General features: G+C 57.3%; 2 protein-coding genes across 10 annotated transcripts in view; both read right to left on the bottom strand.

Moving 5' to 3' along the window:
• The window catches only part of TTC23 (tetratricopeptide repeat domain 23), a 995,109-nt gene that overhangs the window by 547,230 nt on the left and 429,017 nt on the right, over nucleotides 1–18,862 (bottom strand). The gene's annotated exons all lie outside the window — the stretch shown is intronic.
• The window catches only part of NTRK3 (neurotrophic receptor tyrosine kinase 3), a 174,405-nt gene that overhangs the window by 72,465 nt on the left and 83,078 nt on the right, over nucleotides 1–18,862 (bottom strand). For all 9 annotated transcript variants that reach the window (XM_084869075.1, XM_084869076.1, XM_084869077.1 and 6 more), the window contains exon 13: nucleotides 4,293–4,481. In XM_084869075.1, coding sequence (XP_084725201.1) covers nucleotides 4,293–4,481 — 189 coding nt within the window. The remainder of the gene's footprint in view (nucleotides 1–4,292; nucleotides 4,482–18,862) is intronic.

Below are 18,862 nucleotides of genomic sequence, written 5' to 3'. Positions count from 1 at the left end.
CGGTGAGCATAATTATGCTTGATGACTTAAGCAGCATGACGGCATGCAGCTAACGGAGCGCGTGGGTATGGCAGGAAGCTCAGAGCAGGTGCGGCCACGGTGTCCAATGGGAAGGCAGGCTGGTGGCTCAGGGAGACGGACATGAGTCAGTCCCCTTTGGACTAGCTGGTTACAGCTCCGAAGTGCATGCTCAGGGATAAAGAGCGTTTTCGGGTAATTTGGGGGAAATGGCATCATTTCATTTGTTTTTTTTCCTTCCTGGGATGGGGGGGGGGGGGGGGGAATGACAAAATGCTTGGATGATGCCTCGATCGGGGGCTGGGCAGTCAGCACCCCATAGAAAGTCATCTCCAGGGGCTGAGACCCTCAGGACGAGCTCAAACATGGCCCAGGACTCACTGCCCTGCTTCTCAGACATCCATTCTGGCACCGTCAGCTCTTTCTAAACAAGAAGAAACTGGTGATGTGTCCGAGTCATCCTCTCCTCCTGGGCTCCCCCAGCTAGCACCACGGGGTCCTGCAGGTCTAACTGGATCTACAGACAGCGCTGAAGAGACACCCAAGGGAGCCGCCGAACACCTGCTCATTGGGAATGCTGCACGCGAGACGGCCTAGCAAGCAAGGCCTGGAGAAGCCTACCTGGCGCAAAAGGCTCAGGCAAACTATCACCGTTACCTTCACCAGGATTCGACCTACAGGCGCCCGAATGGGGACCAGCGAGATCCACGCAGCAGGATGAAGGATGGGGTGCATCAGAACCACGCACCCCCACATCGGTTCTATGCTCCCCAAGCCTGCGTCCCAACTCCACTGCATGGAGCGAACAGCCGCCTGCAAGGCCGGCCTCCCCTCCTCAGCTGCACTCCCAGGCGGGTGCTCCCAGCCCGGCCTGTCCCCCATCCCTTCCTCCCGCCAGGCAGGGCCCCCCGACTTCTGCAGAGAGAGACACCCAGAAAGGTTTATCCTGCAGCAGCGGCAGCAGGGCCGGCCCGGCCTCCCAGACGAGGGAGCCCATTTTCTATATTTCATCTGCAAGTCCATTATGCTAAACTAAGTGGCTGGGAATAAACACCCATCATTACCCCGCAGTCGGCGATATTTGTTAGCAGAGAAGATGACAGAAATCTATATCATGCCGACGCGCTATTAATACTGCATTACGCACAAAAGGCTGCGTTCCCGCCGCAGCTGGGGACTGGCCGTGGCGGCAGCTCTTCCGGAAAAGGCGGCGCCGGGACCAACGGGGCCAGGGTGGAGGACACAGCCACCGGCTCCCTTCGGGAGGAGTCCCGGTCCCGGCCGGAGGGATGCAGCCCGCAGACCGGACCCAATCTCTGCGCGAGTCCTGGCCTCGTAGGCTGGTGTGTTCGAGGACGCATCCCGCACCTGCCCTGGGGAAGGAGGGAAGCCAGGCCCTCAGGCAGCTGCATTAAAGCCATGGAGGAGGAAGGGACACACAAGAGCTCCTCATGGGAATGAGCATCAAGGCAGGTTTGGGAAATAAGACACGCACACGTCTGAGATGTGACTCCGAGTCATGGGGAGAGCATGGCGTTCACCCTGCGGCGGCGCGGTTCCCGGGAGGCATGGGCCCAGGAAGAGGCTGGAGACGAGCCAGATGTGGGACGGAGCAGAGAGCAGAGAAAGGAAGGACAGATGTGGAGTGGAGCAGAGGGCGCAGAGAGGAAGGACAGATGTGGAGTGGAGCAGAGAGCCGAGAAAGGAAGGACAGATGTGGAGTGGAGCAGAGAGCAGAGAAAGGAAGGACAGATGTGGAGTGGAGCAGAGGGCGCAGAGAGGAAGGACGGGGTGTGGGGCTCTGCAGCGCGGGGAGAGGGGCTGGAGGTGGGCTTGGAGGTCTGGAAAGAAGCAGTGGTGACTCCTCAGCAGACAGCAAACTCCCCGCGGGCACCCAGAGGGCATACTCTAGTGTCTTGGACACCAGCTGCGGTCCGCAGTGAGCGCCTTTTCTGAAAACCAGGAAGGCCATCTGCTGTCTCCTGACGGGACACACCCACCTCCCTGGTGGCAGAGGTCTGAGCTGGAGCCGCCTCCCATGTTTCCAGGAGGCACTGCTTGTTCCCTGACCCTCGGGTCTGTCCGCCACCGGCTGCCCTGGCCGCTGCAGCCCGTCCTTCATACGAGACCTGTCAGATCCCGGAAGGCCATGGCATCACCTCCCTTGGTTTCCGGGCGGAAACCCTGCCTGGATGCAGGGGCCTGACGTCACAGGACACGCAGATCCCACGCTCCCTTGGGGGGTAGGGGGGGGGGGTCTCCGCTTACACGGAACTTCTTTCCCACGAGCCAAATTCACCCCATCATCCGGGTATCGGGAGCTCACAGGAGCACAGCCATGACCCAGAGCGTCCACGGGAGGACATAGGCCATCCTGGGTCTGTGCTTAACCCAGCCGCCTCTGTCCCCTCCTGGGTCTGTGTCAGACGCCCTAAAACGCATGTGAAACCCCAAGCCAATGTGGGCCGCACTTTCACGGTCACTCACAGACACGCAAGGGGGTAAATCCTCCCAACACACACGAATGCAGCTGAGACCCAATAAGCCTTCTTGTGTGTGTCCCACGAGCATAGAGTCCAAGTGCTGGCTATGCCCCTATGAACAAGAAGCTGGGGTGCCTTACGGAGCTAATAGGGTGTTAGGTAGGACTCCTGGGTTAGGGGAGCTTCATTTAGGCATGTGTCAGTGCTGTGGACCCTGAGGGCAATGTTAGTGACGCAACAGCACCTGTTAATAAGGAGTCTTAAAGCAGAACAAGCACGAAGCAGCTGGTCCTGACCAGCCGCGGACACTGCTGCGGCCAGGGGCTGGCAGGAACCTAACCCCGCGTTTCCGCTCGGCGCAATGGCTCCGCGGCCCCAATGCAGTGCTCACAGGGCTTCAGAGAACATAACTAACTACTGCGAACAGCGAGAACCAAGTGCAGACTCAACACAGCCATGCCTGCATCTCTCTGCCAATGCCAATACCACCCTAGCAAACGCAGTGACGTCAACCGAGACGGGGTCCCGTGGCACAGCCACAGAAGGCCTTCCTCGCCACCCCCGGGTCTGGCCAGGACGACCCTGCCCTGAAGCGAGAGCTGTCCCAGAGCATCTGAATCACGGTCTTTCTCCCCCTGCCCGAACCCAGTCCTTCCTCTAACCACGCGGATGGGCTCCCACAGACCCGGTGCTGGAGGCCGCCTGGGGGAACGGGAGGATGATCGCCCATCCCAACGCAAGCCCCGCCTCCCACCGCTGCCCTCTCGCTGAAGTCAGAGAGGCAGAGAGCAGAAGCCAAGCCCGATGGGGAAGCCAGGTGCCCGCGCTGCTGGGAGATGGACGGGGAGCAGGACAGCTCGGGGGCTACAAAGAGTGGGGAGCCCCAACTCAGACGGGGGAGCAAGACCCGGCTCTCCCTCCTAGGCCGCCCCAACACAGCGAGATGGGGAGAGGCAACGGCAGAAGCCCGGGGGCAGAGAAGGGGAGCCCCAGCCCGCCAGAACCTCCGTTTCCTGTCCTACGAGGAGGCCTTCCCCTGGCCCGTGTCTGTCCCTTCAGCTCGGAGGCCGTCGCCAGGGCCTGTGCTCCCTGGGGGAGTGGCGGGCACTGGGGGGCAGGAGCGCAGGAGGGGAGGGGGCACTGCTGTAGCTGGGTAGACTGAGCCTGGGGACCCGGCAAGGGGAACGGCTGCTGGCTGGGCGGCCAAGCCAGAGGCCCCGAGAGCCGGAGAGGCCCCCCCAGCAGACACAGAGGAAGGAGCCAGGACCAACAGGAGGGGAGAGCCAGGATGGAGCGGGTGCCTGAGGCCTGACCTGAGTGAGACCCTGCAGGGCGTGGGGGGTCCTAGGGCCTCGGCCACGGGACCCTCGGGGAGTGTGCGCTGCGGGCACTGGAGGGGCAGCTGCCGGGATGTCCCCATTCAAATGGCGCTCGGCCCTTCGCTCCCTCCCTCCCTCCTGGAGGCTGGGGTGGCGAATCTGCCCACCTCAGCAGAGCCGCCAGGGCAGAGTCGGGGCACTTTCCTAAATGCACAGGCCAGGTCTATGAGAAGGCCGGCCAGCCTGCGCCCCCTGCCTCGCTGGGTCCTGCCTCTCTGCTCCCGGGATTCTGCCCGTGGCGCCCTCGGCCCAGGCGACTCTGCAGGTGTTGAGACAAACAGGGAGGGTCTCTGAGAGAGGGGAGGGGGGGAGGCAGCAGGTCACCCCAGAAGGTTCCAGAACCCCAGCCTCACGGCCTATCGCCACCCCCGCCCGCCCCCCAGAAGGGACAGCGCTCCCCGGTGGTACTCACAGGTGTCGGGGTTGTGGCAGTTGTGGCCCTGGCGGAAGTACTGCGGGTTCTCGATGACGGGGATGCGGGTCATGCCGATGACCACGGTGTCGGGCCCGGCGTCCAGCGACGAGGGCGTGGTGATGCCGTGGTTGATGTGGTGCAGCGGGCTGGCCGAGTCCTCCTCCCCGCTGATGACGGCCACGGGACCTGCGCGGGAGAGACCGGGCCGGTGACCGGGGGCCGGGGCTGGCTGCCCGCACGCCCTCTCACTGTGTGTGCTCCGGGGCTGGCTGCCCGCACGCCCTCTCACTGTGTGTGCTCCGGGACACGGCTGCCCGCACGCCCTCTCACTGTGTGTGCTCCGGGGCACGGCTGCCCGCACGCCCTCTCACTGTGTGTGCTCCGGGGCTGGCTGCCCGCACGCCCTCTCACTGTCTGTGCTCCGGGGCTCGGCTGCCCGCACGCCCTCTCACTGTGTGTGCTCCGGGGCTCGGCTGCCCGACTCCCTCTCACTGTGTGTGCTCCGGGGCTCGGCTGCCCGCACGCCCTCTCACTGTCTGTGCTCCCATGTTTCCCACGGGCCCAAAGCCCACTGAGAGGACGTCCCGGAGGCCCGGATTCTGAATCCAGAGGAAAACCCGCCACATCACACCGCGGAGATCAACCAGAGAGCCAAAATGACTGCAACGGAAATTACGTTCACTTCCCCCAAACCCAGGTTAGTTTGAAATTATAAGTGTTGTTGCTTGTGTAGCAGCAGTAGGATTTTTTGTGTGTTTTTTTTAAAGACCTAGCAGCAGTTTGCACGCTGACCCTTCTCCCTTTAGGAACCTGAAGAACGGCCCAGCAGGAGTCCCACCCCAAAGAGTCTGAGTCCATTGGTCTGGCTGCAGCCCGGGCGTCTGGATTGAAGGCTCTCCTGGGAGTCCCATGCACCCCTGCGGCCTAGGACCTCGGTGAGGGGTTTGGGGCTGAGCGCCCCTGTGACCCAGGACTTCCGTGAGGGGTGTGGGGCTGAGCGCCCGTCACCCAGGACCTCGGGGAGGGCCTCGGGGCCTGAGAGCCTCTGCAGTGTGGCAACCAGGAGCCTAAGGAGTTGGGACTCTGCCACCAGCTGCGCCAGCCCACAGGAGACAAGCCCGGTGTGAGCCTGGGTCTGGCCTGAACCAGCTTGCACAGTGACAGTCATTGGGCTCCATCACCATTAGCCCACAGGCCCCTGCCCCGCCCTCGGAGGACCCACACCGCCTGGTGGCTTCCGGGAACACGGCTTGCGTCTCCATCACCCAACGCCACGCTTTTCTAGCCCCGGGAGAAACGCGTGGGTCCGGTTATTTACAAACACGGCTGACAGACCTGAGTGCGGGCTCTCCGGGGGAGCCATGATTCTGTTTGCTGGTGCGACCGTCCCACGCACACAAATAAAAGCCCCATCGAGTGGATTAGCTGCGGCCCCTCGGCCTCGTGCCCCCTGCATTTGAGATGGCTGCTTGGCAGGACACAGGGTCCCCAGACGAAGCGCCTGCTGGGATGTGATTCTGCGGCCCGAACCGTATTCCCGCTGCAGAACCGTTACATCGCCCTCGAGTTTATGAGGAGAAGGCTCTCATCCAGCAGCGAGATGAGCGCCAATGAGGCAGAACTAAGTGGGAGACCGCGACGTGCCCACGGGGACCCAGAGTCCCCTCCGCCGGCACAGGCGGCCGGTTCCAGGCCCTGACAAACGCCTCGCGGGAATCGCTCGCCCTGCAAAGAGGCCCGTTTCCGAAAACACCCTGGGAACTTTCTGGAAAACGTCAGTGTGACTTCCAGTTGGACACAAACGGCCGAGCACCGATCGGTCTTTTTATCTTCCTTCTTCAAGTCTGAAGAAATGAAGGAAATGTTTTTGTTTGTTTGTTTGTTTTGTTTTGTTTTTTAAAAATATATTTTATTGATTTTTTTTACAGAGAGGAAGAGAGAGGGATAGAGAGTTAGAAACATCAATGAGAGAGAAACATCAATCAGCTGCCTCCTGCACACCCCCTACTGGGGATGTGCCCACAACCAAGGTACATGCCCTTGCCCGGAATCAAACCCAGGACCCTTCAGTCTGCAGGCCGACTCTCTATCCACTGAGCCACACCGGTTTTGGCCCAAGCTTATTTTTCAAAATATACTTTTATTGATTTTAGAGAGGAAGGGAAATGGAGAGATATAAACATCCATCATAAGAGAGAATCATGGCCTGGCTGCCTCCTGCATGCCCCCTACTGGGGATGGAGCCCATAACCCGGGCCTGTGCCCTGATGGGGAATCGAACCGGGATCTCCTGGTTCATAGGTTGAAGTTCAACCACTGAGCCATGCTGGCACACTGAGCTCATGCCTTAGTGGAGCCTAATAGTTGACAAGCTCTACGCGTGCGCACAACGCAAGATCTGGTTCGTTTCTGGTGCCCGAGGCGTAAGTCTGAATAAACGGCTCGGGACCAGCAGACACGGCACAAAGCGTCGGCATGGCAGGAATTGGGGCCCTGGAGGAAGCAGGCAATGTGGGCAGCAAAGGCTTTCCAGAACATCACCAGTCAGAGTGCAAGAAAGAGCCCTAGGCCCCACCGGTGTGGCTCAGTGTTTGAGCATCGACCTAAGAGCCAGGAGGTCATGGCTTGATTCCTGGTCAGGTCAGGGCACATGCCCGGGTTGTGGGCTTGATCCCCAGTAGGGGGCATGCAGGAGGCAGCCTACCTATGAGTCTTTCTCATCGTTGATATTTCTATCTCCTTTTCCCTTCCTCTCTGAAATCAATAAAAAAAAAAAATATTTTTTTTTTTAAAGAAAGAGCCCTTAGGAATGTATGGTCATCAAACTCTGAAAGTCAAAGAAGAGTGGTAGATAAAGTCTAGGAAATGCTCCGAAAAGTCAAACAAAAAGGAAAGTGATGGTAAGTAGGAAAGAAAAGATAAGGAAATTAAAGTCTCTATCCCAAGTTCCAACATCTGATTGAAAGAGAGGGGGGGGGGGGGGGAGAGAGAGAGAGAGAGAGAGGCGGAGAAGAGAGGAAAAGGAGAAAAAAGTCATTAAAATGTTGCGAACGGGAAGATGAGGGCTTGAGTCACCTCATTAGACTCGCCGGGTGGATTACAAATGACTCAGCGTTTTCTCTTCTTCCTGGGACCGCTGACCGTTCTGCTCGATTCAACTAAATGCACGTCACGGAGACCACTGCCCCTCAGCCTGCCCTCACCCCCAGGCCCTTACGCTCGCCTCTCTCTTTCCATAACCACAGGCCTTAAAACGCAGGTCAACAAAGCAGACACAGTCCCAATGGCCTCCGAGGAGGGGCCGGGAGACCCCGCAGCTGGCTCCCACCTGCGCTGGGCCCGGCAGGGCATTAACACCCCGGACGTGAGCACTGACACCCCCTCTCAGGTCCATCCATTGTAATAAATGTGGGGGGAGGGGGGTTGGTAATGGGGAGGCTGTCCATATGCGGGGACAGGGCATACATGGGAACTCTTTGTACCTTCCACTCAATGTTGCTGGGACCCTAAAACTGCTCTCAAGAATAAATCCTATAAAAAATGTAAGGGGTATGAAGGCAGAGGCCACTTACCAGACATCACACTTCCCAGTACCCCGGGAGGGGACAGAGCTGCCCAGGTGTTGAGCCCCCAGGGAGACTCCAGCGTCCACCCTGGCACCGAGTCCCCTTAGGGAGTGAAGAAAACCCGCAGAACGAGTCCCGTGCTTCTGCCATGTGTCAGAATGAAACAAACAAGCCGACCTTCGAATTTAGAAAATGACTTTTTAAAAACCTCACGCCTCTCCTACTGATAAAAATCAAATATTGGCGTGTCCCTGGTGGGCGAGAGCATGGCACCAACAGACGGGGAGCGGGAACTCATCAGCCAGAAGTGAGTGAGTGCAAACACAGCGCACACACAGTTAGAAACGTGGCCGCTGCCTCAGACAAGGAGCCCAGCCTCCCAGGCAAACGGAAGAAAATCAATCTCTTAATTTTTATTGGCACACGTGGGACGGGGGCCCACAGCACTGCGGGGACCGGTCACCACCCCTCCACGCCGGACCCTCCCCTCGCCGCTGCTCTGGCTCCAGATAGGCCTCGCCACCAGGATCACCAACAAGGCGTGCCCTCCGCACTTCTCCGCTTCTCGCCCTGAACCATTTCCCAAAAGAGGAGTTTTTTTCCCCTGGCTCCAGTTGCCTCCCAGCCTCTTACAGGAACCGAAGGCATTGCTCACGCCTTGTGGCGTGCGCAGCCCGGAGGCATCGCCTGGTGATTGAAAATCGTGCTGCCGATCGACCGGCCCCAGAGCACATTTAAGGAAGGAGAAGGCAGGATGGGCGCCCAGCGCACACAGCACCCCTGATCTCAGTTCGTCATCGCGACAGCAGGGGAGGGGAAGGGCCTCCCGGGAGCCTTAAGGAGGGAGAGCGGGGAGAGATCCCGACCACGGAGCCTTCAGAATGAAGGAATTTGGTGACCGGATGCACCAAAACCCACAACATCAGCAGAGCAGACGTCCACATTGGTGAGGTGTCTGTGTGGCCCTTCACTGCTCACCAGGCGCTTTCCCATCCATCAACCCGATCACCATAGCAACCGGCTTAGACACTCAGGGCAGGGCCTACACCTCCCCTCGCACAGGTGAGGAAACTGAGGCTCAGAGCTGTGACAGTGACCTCTCGAACAGTCAGGGGAAGAGAGGCGCACGGGAGCCTGAGCCAGGGTAGGAGGGAGAGGAAGGCGGCACAGAGAGGGCCCCCAGCCTGGCAAACGCCTCTGGGCCCCTCACTCTGCTCCGTCCCCCAGGGCTCGCCTTCCCTGCCGCCCCAAGATCCTCTCTGCTGCCCTGGCGGCCTCCGCCCGGGACACCTTGAACCCGGGCTGCCTGCTGCCTCTCCTCCCCGCGCACGTGGGCGGCTGTGGGCAGGGCCGCGACAGCGCCCATTACTCTCCGGGCGGCCCGCGGACAGGCTGTAAAAGTGATGGACGCGTTTCATCGGAGCGGCGCTGCGGCAGGATCCGCGGAGGGGGCAGAGGTCGAATGACTTGCAGCGAGTCGGGCCCGAATACAACAACAAAATCAATGGAGTGAGGCTGTATCCGCCTGGCGCCCTCTCCCTCGCGCGGCTCCTGCTCCTGTGTGCTCACCTGCTCGGGCCCCAGGGGGCGCTCCGCTGGCCAGGCCGGCACTCGGGGTGCCACGCTCTGGTCAGCACACAGAGCAAAGCTGTGAGGTGGCGTGCGTACCCTGCTCCAGACCCTCATAAACGTGCCCCGATCCCAGGTGTGCGCGCACACAGATGTGCTCCTAGGCTGGAACGGATACAAGCTCACACATAGAGTAGAACCAGTTAGTAATTGCTCATTAAACAGATCGCAAGGAGACTTACTGCTCTGTGTTTCTTTCTTTTTAAAAAAAAAAAAAATATTGATTTTTTACAGAGAGAAAGGGAGAGGGAGAGTTAGAAACATCAATGAGAGAGAAATATCCATCAGCTGCCTCCTGCACACCTCCTACTGAGAATGTGCCCGAAACCACGGTACAGGCCCCTGGCTGGTCTGTGTTTCTTTATAATTTCACCCCTTCTCCATCTCACCAGACAACGTATGTCCATGGGTTACCTATAGAACAGACTTAAGTGTAATGTATCAAGGATATTGAATACTCAGACCAAATACCCCTCCAAAAAAAAGTGTGGTGAGCAGAGACCACTTTGGCTCAATGGATAGAGCGTCGGCTTGGGGACTGTAGGGTCCCGGGTTCGATTCCGGTCAAGGGCATGTACCTTGGTTGTGGGCATATCCCCAGTAGGAGGTGTGCAAGAGGCAGCTGATTGATGACTCTCTCTCATCGATGTTTCTAACTCTCTATCTCTCTCCCTTCCTCTCTGTACAAAATCAATAAAATATATATATTTTTTTAAAAAGTGTGGTGAGGTGGATGTGGGCAGGGAAAATTCTAGCACAGGGGAGGCAGCCCTTTGCTTTTCTACAGACAGGCACCGGGGTCCAACTGGCACAAAGAAAAAAAAAAAAAATCCCAACCATCTAATCATCCCATCGGAAAACACGCATTCTTCCTGCCGTCGCTTCTAAGGTGTTATTCTTAGACTGACCTTCAGATCCGGTCATATTATTAAACCTATCAATTCATAAAAAGAAAAAGAAAAACCAACCCTCTCCCTTTCAAAAGTAAGAGGTTTTGACCCCCCTCATCAAAAGCCCGTTTCCGAGTCGTGCATCCGTTAACCTAAAGGAGGGCTGGGGCGTGAATTAAAACCTGCCGGAGACAGAACCGCTCCTCCTCGGTCGGTGCAGGTATATTTAGTTCCGTGTTAAGAGGAGGGCGACCACACAGTCTTTACCTACTCCTGCCATCCAGCGTGATTATTCATGGCGCATCCTTTGGTTTGGATGATCAAGGACAGTCGCCCTACTGAAAAGTAAGCTTTGGCCTTCTCTGTGTGGGGGTGTCGGGTGGGGGGGAAAGACACTGGGTAGAATCAGTTGCTGTTTCAGACTCCAGACACGAGGGGGCAGTATTACAAGTGAGGAGGTGAACCGCTCTAGCCAACACGCCCCCCCCTCTTCCAACTCCCTAGGAAGCAGTCTTGGAAAGGGCTTGGTGTAACCTTCAGGATGTCCAGAGAGGACACTGTCCTCCTTGGGCAGTCGATAAATATCGCTTGATGATGACGATGGAGCCATTGATTTCCCATCCCTTCTCCTCCCTCTGTTCCCATCTCCTGCCCCCTTCCCTTCCTCGGGGTACGGGTCAATCAATCTCAGGCCATCCCCATGCACTTGGAAAGCTTAACTGCCGTGAAGTGAAACCACTTGTCCTCTGGCTCCAATCTCTTAGAGAAATTAGTGCCAATGGAAGTGTCAGTATCAATTTCATAATGTTATTGGATGAAGGCGAGGCTGGGCCAAGTCCCATAGTCCTGACGGGCTATCAAAGTGATGAGGATTATGGGTAAGGAGATAGACAGCTCTGACAGCAGAGGCAACGACTCAAGATCAATTAGACTGACAAGACTATCTCTGGGCCCTATCGCTTAATGCTGACACCGGTGGGTTCCCTCCGAGCCTGGGCCTCTCGAGGCAGAGTCTCCAGGGGTAACCGGAGAGCCCGGAGGCCCGAGAAGCAGCCCACGGCCTCCCCCTCCCCCCGCAGGATCTGAACAAAGAGTTCTGATCAAAGAGGAGAATTTCGCTCTGTGATGGGAAGAATGACTACCTACCCCTTTTCTCCTTTTCCCCTCTCCTGGCTTTCTAAAGAAAATGTCAAGAGAAAATGTGAGCTGTGTATTTAAATGTAATTCTCTTGCAGTGTCGAGGGAAGGCTTGGGATTATTAAAATGGAAATCAAGATCCTGTAAAAGTCAAGCCGGCGTCGCAGGAGAGAAGATTTGTCGCGGAAGGCAAGAGCAATAGATGGAAGCCACGAGGGTCCCGGGTTCTAATCCGGGCCCCCGCCCCAGCCGCGCTGGAACACTGCTGTGTGCAGTCGGGAAGCAGGCTCTATTTCTTTGGGGCTTTGGATGCCTCGGGTTAAGTCAACCATAATCTGCCGCCGCCCTGAAGCGCAGCGAGGGAATGAAATGAGGGCCACAGAGGGACCGGGGGGCGTCTGAGGCCCGGCCAGGGGTGGGAAAATGGGCTGCCCTCTGTGCCTGTGCCTGATTAAAGATGCAGAGGAGCAGCGGACGGTGGGGCTGGGGAGAGAAGAGCCAGCCTTGTCTCTTGCTCGGGTACCACACGAGGAACATGGAAGTGAGGCCCGGACCGCTTCTACCGTTTGTCTCGTCTATTTTACGTCCGCTAGCGCAGCTGTGTCTTCGCCTTCGTTCTCACGAGTTTACGTTCCCAGGGCAACGGGCACAAGTTTGAACCCGTGAGGTTACGGCTATTTTAAGTGAGTTTGCTTTCCTGCTTTTTTTAATTGCTTAACAATATTGTGCGTTAGCATTCTAGGAAAAACCCCGTGGTGCTTCGTGATGGAATTTAAAATCTGTCCTACTTTTAAGTGTTCATTTCAGGTTACGTGTGTGTTGATGGGGATTAGCAAACACCAGCATTAATTAGATGATCTTGACACTGACCTAAGCAAAGTGCTACATGGAAGGGCTGGGTGTGCAGCAGGCTGGCATCCGCCAGGGCCAAGAGGCAGCCATCATCGATATTATCTGGAATTGCTGACTTCCCAAGCACACGCAGAACCTTGGCCTGATATGCAAATGTGCAAAACAGGGGCTCCTCCTGAGGTGCCTGGAAGTAGCAGGCTCCTTAAAGACACAGCAGTTCGAGATCATTAACCAACTGGAATAAAATAAAATAAAACATTGGGGAAGAGAAACCTGAAGTGTGAGAAGTTCCTGCCAATCAAAGGTGGTTTGGAATCAATGACCAAGCGTGTCGGGAACTGTTGGAGGAGGAAAGTGCTGGACAGCAAGCAGGGTTTACCAGATACACACATGCACTGTCTCATGCTCCCAGATGCAAATGTGATGGACTTTAGACTCCACAATCTGGAAACATGTCTATGGGGAAACCTTGAATAGGTTTACCAACTACTGTCATGTCATAGTGTCTTCACTGAAGGAGATTCTCATTATATCAACCAGTAGAGGCCCAATGCACAAAGATTCGTGCAAGAATGGGCCTTCCTTCCTCTGGCTGCTGGCACGGCCTTCTCTCCAGCCAAAACCGCCTTTTCACTCAGGCCCAGAGCCAGCGTTCCGCCTTCCCACACTGCCCAGAGGCCCCTAGCGGCCAGGGACAGGGGCAGAATGCCTGTGTCTTTGCCCCCTCCCCGGGCTGAGCCTGCGTATGCAAATTTACCCACCATATTTATTGGGTTGATTTGCATACTCACTCCTGATTGGCTGGCGGGCATCACAAAGGTATGGTCAATTTGCATTTTGCTATTTTATTACTCTAGATTTGCCTCCAGAATAAAAAATAAAAAATAAAAAAAAGTAATGCAGTTAAGAGAAGTAAAGGGAGTGCCAATGTAGCATCAGGGTCTTTGGTCACTGCCCTCCCAGCTGTGGGCATGAATTCACAAGGAGGTGTGCCACAGCCCAGGCAGGGAAAACGAATCCACAGGGGCAGGACCTCCTGATCCCCAAGTCACCACGCTGCACTGCCAACGCCTATCAGGAGCATTTATTTATTTTTTTAAAGATATATTTTATTGATTTTTTGACCCTAGAGGCAACTTGTCGATGTGTCAATATGTCTCTCTCACATCAATGTTTCTCTCTCTCTCTCTCTCTCTCTCTCTCTCTCTCTCTCTCTTTCTTCCCTCCTCCTCCTCCCTCCCTTTCACTCTCTCTAAAAATCAATGAAAACTATATCCTCAGGTAAGGATTAAAAAAAAGACATTTTGTGTCAAGGACAGGACTTTTCCTACAGCATAGTGTCTGCCATCAGTATTTTAAGAAAACCTAAAAAGCAATACAGAGAGAGAGCGAGCATCTCTGACACTTTCCTTGGATCTGCTGCTGGATTTCCATCAGGCTCACGCTCTCATTTTACTTAAGTGTGCCCTGATTCACAAACGCGTGCCATTGAGACTTACACTCCAAGCCCGCCATTATCCACCGACCACAACTCCCACTGTTGATTGAGAAAAAATACTTTCCTTGTTATTCCCCAAATAAGCAATCTACACTTCCATCCTGTCACATCTGCTCTTCCTAGGAGACTTACATTTTGAAATGTCTGGAAAATACCTAGCGTAGAGCCTGGCACCCAGCAGGGCCTACACAAACGCGAGATGTTATTAGCGGGCTTATTAAGTGTGGACGCGTCTGAAAGCCTTGAAGGGGAGGGACAGACGCTGAGATGAACGAAACTGCTGGCGGCTAGGATTTCAGGTCCCCTGGCAATGTGCCCGCGCTCTCCTCCCCGAGATCCGGCTCTGCAAAAAGGCGCTGATTGTTTGATTTGGCTCCGCGGGAAGTCAACGGAAGGAAGGTTTGCCCCCTTCTGTGCCAAGGTAGATGGAATGTGCCCTGCTGTGTGTCAGAGGGGAAATGAGGCTGAGGACGGATGGGGTGGGTGGTGGTATCACGGGCCCCGCCCCCTGACTGATGGAGCACCAAGGCCAGTAAAAGCCCGAGGCCCTTCTGGGCAAAAAGAATAATAAAACGTGCCTCCTTTGTCTGTACTGCCAGCTACACAGTCAGTCAATCCAAATATATATAAATAGAATGCCTGTAGTGAGCAAAGTATTAAATAACAGTAACAGTCACCATTTGTGGAGAACTTAATCAAGCTACGCATGTGCTCTTTGAATTCTACTGTCCCAGGTCACAGCCTCTTTCCCTGTGAATTCTGATCTGAGAGCCCTGCTCACCCACCCCCTCCCCCAGCTGGAAGGGACCCCTCCCCTTCCTTGGCATCCAGCTCTATCCCCACCCAGCACAGCACACCTTGCCCTGGAGCTGTCATGGGTGTTAGGTCCGTGCAGAGCAGGGACGTGTTCAAGTTCACGTCCGTGCCCTGCGAAAGGAGCAGCGAGCGGCAGGCGTGTGATGCGGTTAGAATGGATGGGCGAGTGGGTGGGTGGTGGGTGGGCGAGACTGCGGACAGGGTGGCACCTCTCCCTTCATTCTGCAGTTTCTGCAAAGGACCTGGTGGCTGGCATGCTGGTGGCAGCCCCGGGCATCCAGCCGGATTACCCCTGGGCTGCACGTCCTGCTGGATCAGCAGGACACAGAACTGCCCACCGGTGCCACGGAGTGCTGGGTACCGCGCTGTCTGCGTGCACGTAACCCAGGGGGACTCCAGCCATCCTCAGGTGGCTTCTATTTCCATCCCCACTTTGCAGCTGGGGAAACGGAGATGCAGGGAAATGTCCTTCCGAGCACGTGGGAACAAACGGAGCGAGGGTCTCGGGGCACAGGTGTCTGGCTCAGAGCCTGCCCTGAGGTGGCAGAGGCTGGGGGGCGGGTGGGGGGGCATGTCCAGGCTGTGGTGCCTCCTGGGAGCTTGGTTCCGGTGATGAATGCAAATCCCGGGCCCACGGAGGAGCCTCGGGGCTCAGACATCCCCAGACAAGCTCAGAGCTTCTCGCCAGCAGTCCGCCCAGCCCGCCCTCTCTCTGCAGGGAAGGGATTAGAGGAGATCTGGCCGCTCTGGGCGTTAGAGCGGGAGGAGCAGGCGGGTGGGGACCGTGACGGCCTGGTGACGGCATCCAGCCCGGGCCGCTGGTGAGTCAGCTGAGTCCGGGAGGAGAAGCACGTCTCTGTTTCTGGACTGGGCTCAAGCCCGCATTCTGATCACGCAGTCTTATGGGAACCGCCATCACATTTCCTGGAAGTGGGAGATGCACTAAACCAATGACCCTTAGACACTCCACCACCATAGGCATCCCAGCTGTCAGCCTCACGGCGTCCCCTGATAGAGCTGCGCAGCCTCAGAGATGCCAGGCGCTGTGGCGCTCACGGCTCATTTGCTTCCTTCTCTCCATTACCCTCTGACACAGACAGAAGCAGGTCAGCGTCCCGCCCTCCCCACCTGTGACCAAACCAAGACCCACGGAAACGCCTGAGATGGCTCAACCCGCCAGGCAGCGTGACAACGGGGTTTCCCACCCAGCCCTCCCAGAATCCACGCAGCCATGCCCCCAGGATGGGGAGGGGGGAGGGGGCATGGAACGGGGCGGCCACAACGTTTGTTAAAGTCAAAGTCAACATCTTCCCCTCCTGGCAGCTGGAGCAGACTTGGAGTTCAGGCTGCCTCGATAAGGAAGAGAGAGGGCAGGATTTAAAGGGGCCTCATGTCTTACCTCCCCTGGAGCCGCTGAGATGAACCGGCCGAACTGCAAGAAGCGTGCAGTTGGCCAAGAGAAGTGGCGGGAAGGGGCTGATGGGGGCTAAGGCACGGCTGGTGGTCAAACTGGGGAGAGAGCAGGCAGAGGAGGGCGGGGGGGGGGGGGCGCGAGGGGGGCGGGGAGAGAATAGAGAGAGAGTGGCAGGCCCCTGGGTTCTGTGGGTGAGTTTTTCCTCGAGCTCTCAGCCGAGCGAGCCAGCTAAGACAAGGTGGGGAGGCGTGCGCGCACAGCTCTCCCCATCGCCATGTATTTTTAATGCGGAACCTTGATCAGATGGCAGGGAGCTGGAGAGAGATGTGTGTAGAATAGGAGTGGAGCAGAATGGATGGCTTTTTATAGGCAATGATTCCTGCAGAGTGATAGCTCCTAAATATTAATAATAAGTAAATTTTTAGGGCAGAGAGCTGGAGAGTTGGAGATGAAGGGTGATGATAAAAACTGCCTTCCCCCCCCCCCCCCCCCCCCCAGTTCACGGTCCATATTTGGGAGAATAAATACAGCGATACCTATAGTTTATCATCCGCCCCGGGGCCTTGGCTCACTTAGGAGCAAGTATGCTGCCTCCACTAGACACTGAGATCATAATTTGGAGGTGGGAAGAGACTTATTTCAAGAATTAAAATAACCTCACACCGATTTCAAATACGATAGAGACGGCGTTCTCACAAGAACGTGCAGTGCCCTGGTCTCCCGCAAAACCCAGCCTGCTTCCGGGGTGAGGAACCCTCTGGCTAAGAGGGTGCCTGGCAGGTCCCTCTGCCTCCCCTGGTGTCTTCTCACCGCGATGCCCCAACAGAGGGCACAGAGCACCCCGTCCTCTCCCTGGCTGGCAGGCTCGGGGGAGGGTATGGTCCCTTCTGATGAGCACCTTCGCTTAAGTGGTACCCACCTTTCCGCGGAATCGGGAGCAGAAAGAAAAGTGTCCGTGTCCGGCCGGCGTGGCCCTGTGGTTGCGTGTGGGCCTATGAACCAGGAGGTCCCGGCTGGATTCCCAGCCCGGGCACACGCCTGGGCTGTGGGCTGGATCCCCTGCTGGGGGCGTGCAGGAGGCAGCCGATCCATGATTCTCTCTCCTCATTGATGTTTCCATCTCGCTCTCCCTTTCCCTTCCTCTCTGAAATCAATATAAATATATTTATTTTTTTAAAGCGTCCTCACCCAGGGCAGTTATCCCAGCTCCCTGCCAGCCCCGGACGGAAGGTAAGAAAACACAGGGAGCTCCTGGTGCCGCGGACACAGCTTCAGGAGCGCCTGGGAGGTGGGCGGCCTCCAGCAGGGAGCTCCGAGGTGCTGACTCAGCCTGATGCCCGCCCCCGGCCAGCCACGCTGTGCCCACCTCAGCAACAGGGCAGCTCTGGGCTCTCCCGCCTTTCTCACGCCCCCTCCACACTGCAAACTTCTTTCTGGAATAGAGGAGCCGGCCTCTTCCATCTTGTTCTTCCTCTGCCTCTCGTGAGGCCCAGGGAGAAAGCCTGCTGCCAGCGGGGGGCTCACACAGGACGCAGAGAATCGTCTGCTCCGGGAAAGGAAGGGCCAGGGACGATGCTCAGACCCCAAAAGCCACGGTGACAGAGCCCGCTCCCTGGGTAAGACTTCCCGCTCTCCGGCCCTCCCTCTCCCTGGCAGGGGAAGGTGAGAGCAGATGGCAGGGACCTCATGGGCTCTGACGGGTCAGGAGCAGGCTGGGGTGGGCAGAGGGGAGAGCCTGAGTGTCCTGCACAAGGATCTGACATCAGGTGGATGTGGGGGTCCCGTCCCACTCCCCCAGATCCTAGTTGGGTGGCCTGGGACAATGAACGCCCTTCTCTCTCAGTTTCATGTAGCCACAGAGGTGCTAGCCTCGTTACGTGAGTTGACACAGGAAGAGCGTTTGGCATGGGTTAGGCTATCACCATACGCGAAGCTGAATAAATTGGAGGTCAGTGAGAACCTCAGGTCACATGGCAGCCTCCCTCCCTTCCTGTATGGCTTCTGGTCCTGCCCAAGGCAAGGCTATCCCCTGCCCCCCGCCTCGGCCCGCCCGGGGCTCAATCCCCGCAAAAACTGGTGCCAGCGAACCTGGCAGAAGTCAATTCAGACACAACAGCCTCCAGCAGCCATGCCTCCCCCACCTCGCGGGGTCACGTGCTGGAAAGGGAGGGTGCTGGCTTTCAGGAGCGCAGGCCACAGGCCACAGGATGGCGCCACGGGAGGGCCACGAGCAGCCAGCCCACTGCTGGCCCAGGAGACACAGCCAGCCCGCAGAGGTGGGCGGCCCGCCGCGGCCCCCACGCACAGCTGCCCGGAGCCCTGCCGGAGCTGGAAAGATAAAATATTCCAGCAGCAGCGGGGTCGGGGGGCAGCGGAGGGGCCGGAGCCACTCCAGGAATTGAACGATCGCCTGATAGCGGCAGCATAAATAAGCCTTTAATAAATTAGAGAGCTATTCATTTGAGCGGGCCCTGCCGTCCCTCCGATGCCGGTTAATGTGTAATTCAGATGGATCGGGACGCTCCGCCGGGAGGCCGGAGTCCAGAATACGGAATGATTTCGTCCCCCGAGAGCCGGCGTTGGCTTGGCATGCAGCGCACACGCCTGGTGTGCTCGCCGCGTTGTCGCTCTGTCGCCTGTGAGCCCTGAGCCTCAGGCACAAACCAGGCAAGTGCGCAGGAGCCCAGGCCCTGCCCAGCGCGTCCCACCCCGCAGTCACCTCGCCCACTCCACTCTGCGCAGCGCCAGCCGCGCCCAAGGCGCCC

The sequence above is a fragment of the Pipistrellus hanaki genome (genome assembly GCF_964339955.1).
Source record: "Pipistrellus hanaki genome assembly, chromosome: 21".
NCBI lineage: Eukaryota > Metazoa > Chordata > Mammalia > Chiroptera > Vespertilionidae > Pipistrellus > Pipistrellus hanaki.
This window is presented reverse-complemented; position numbering and strand designations above follow the sequence as displayed.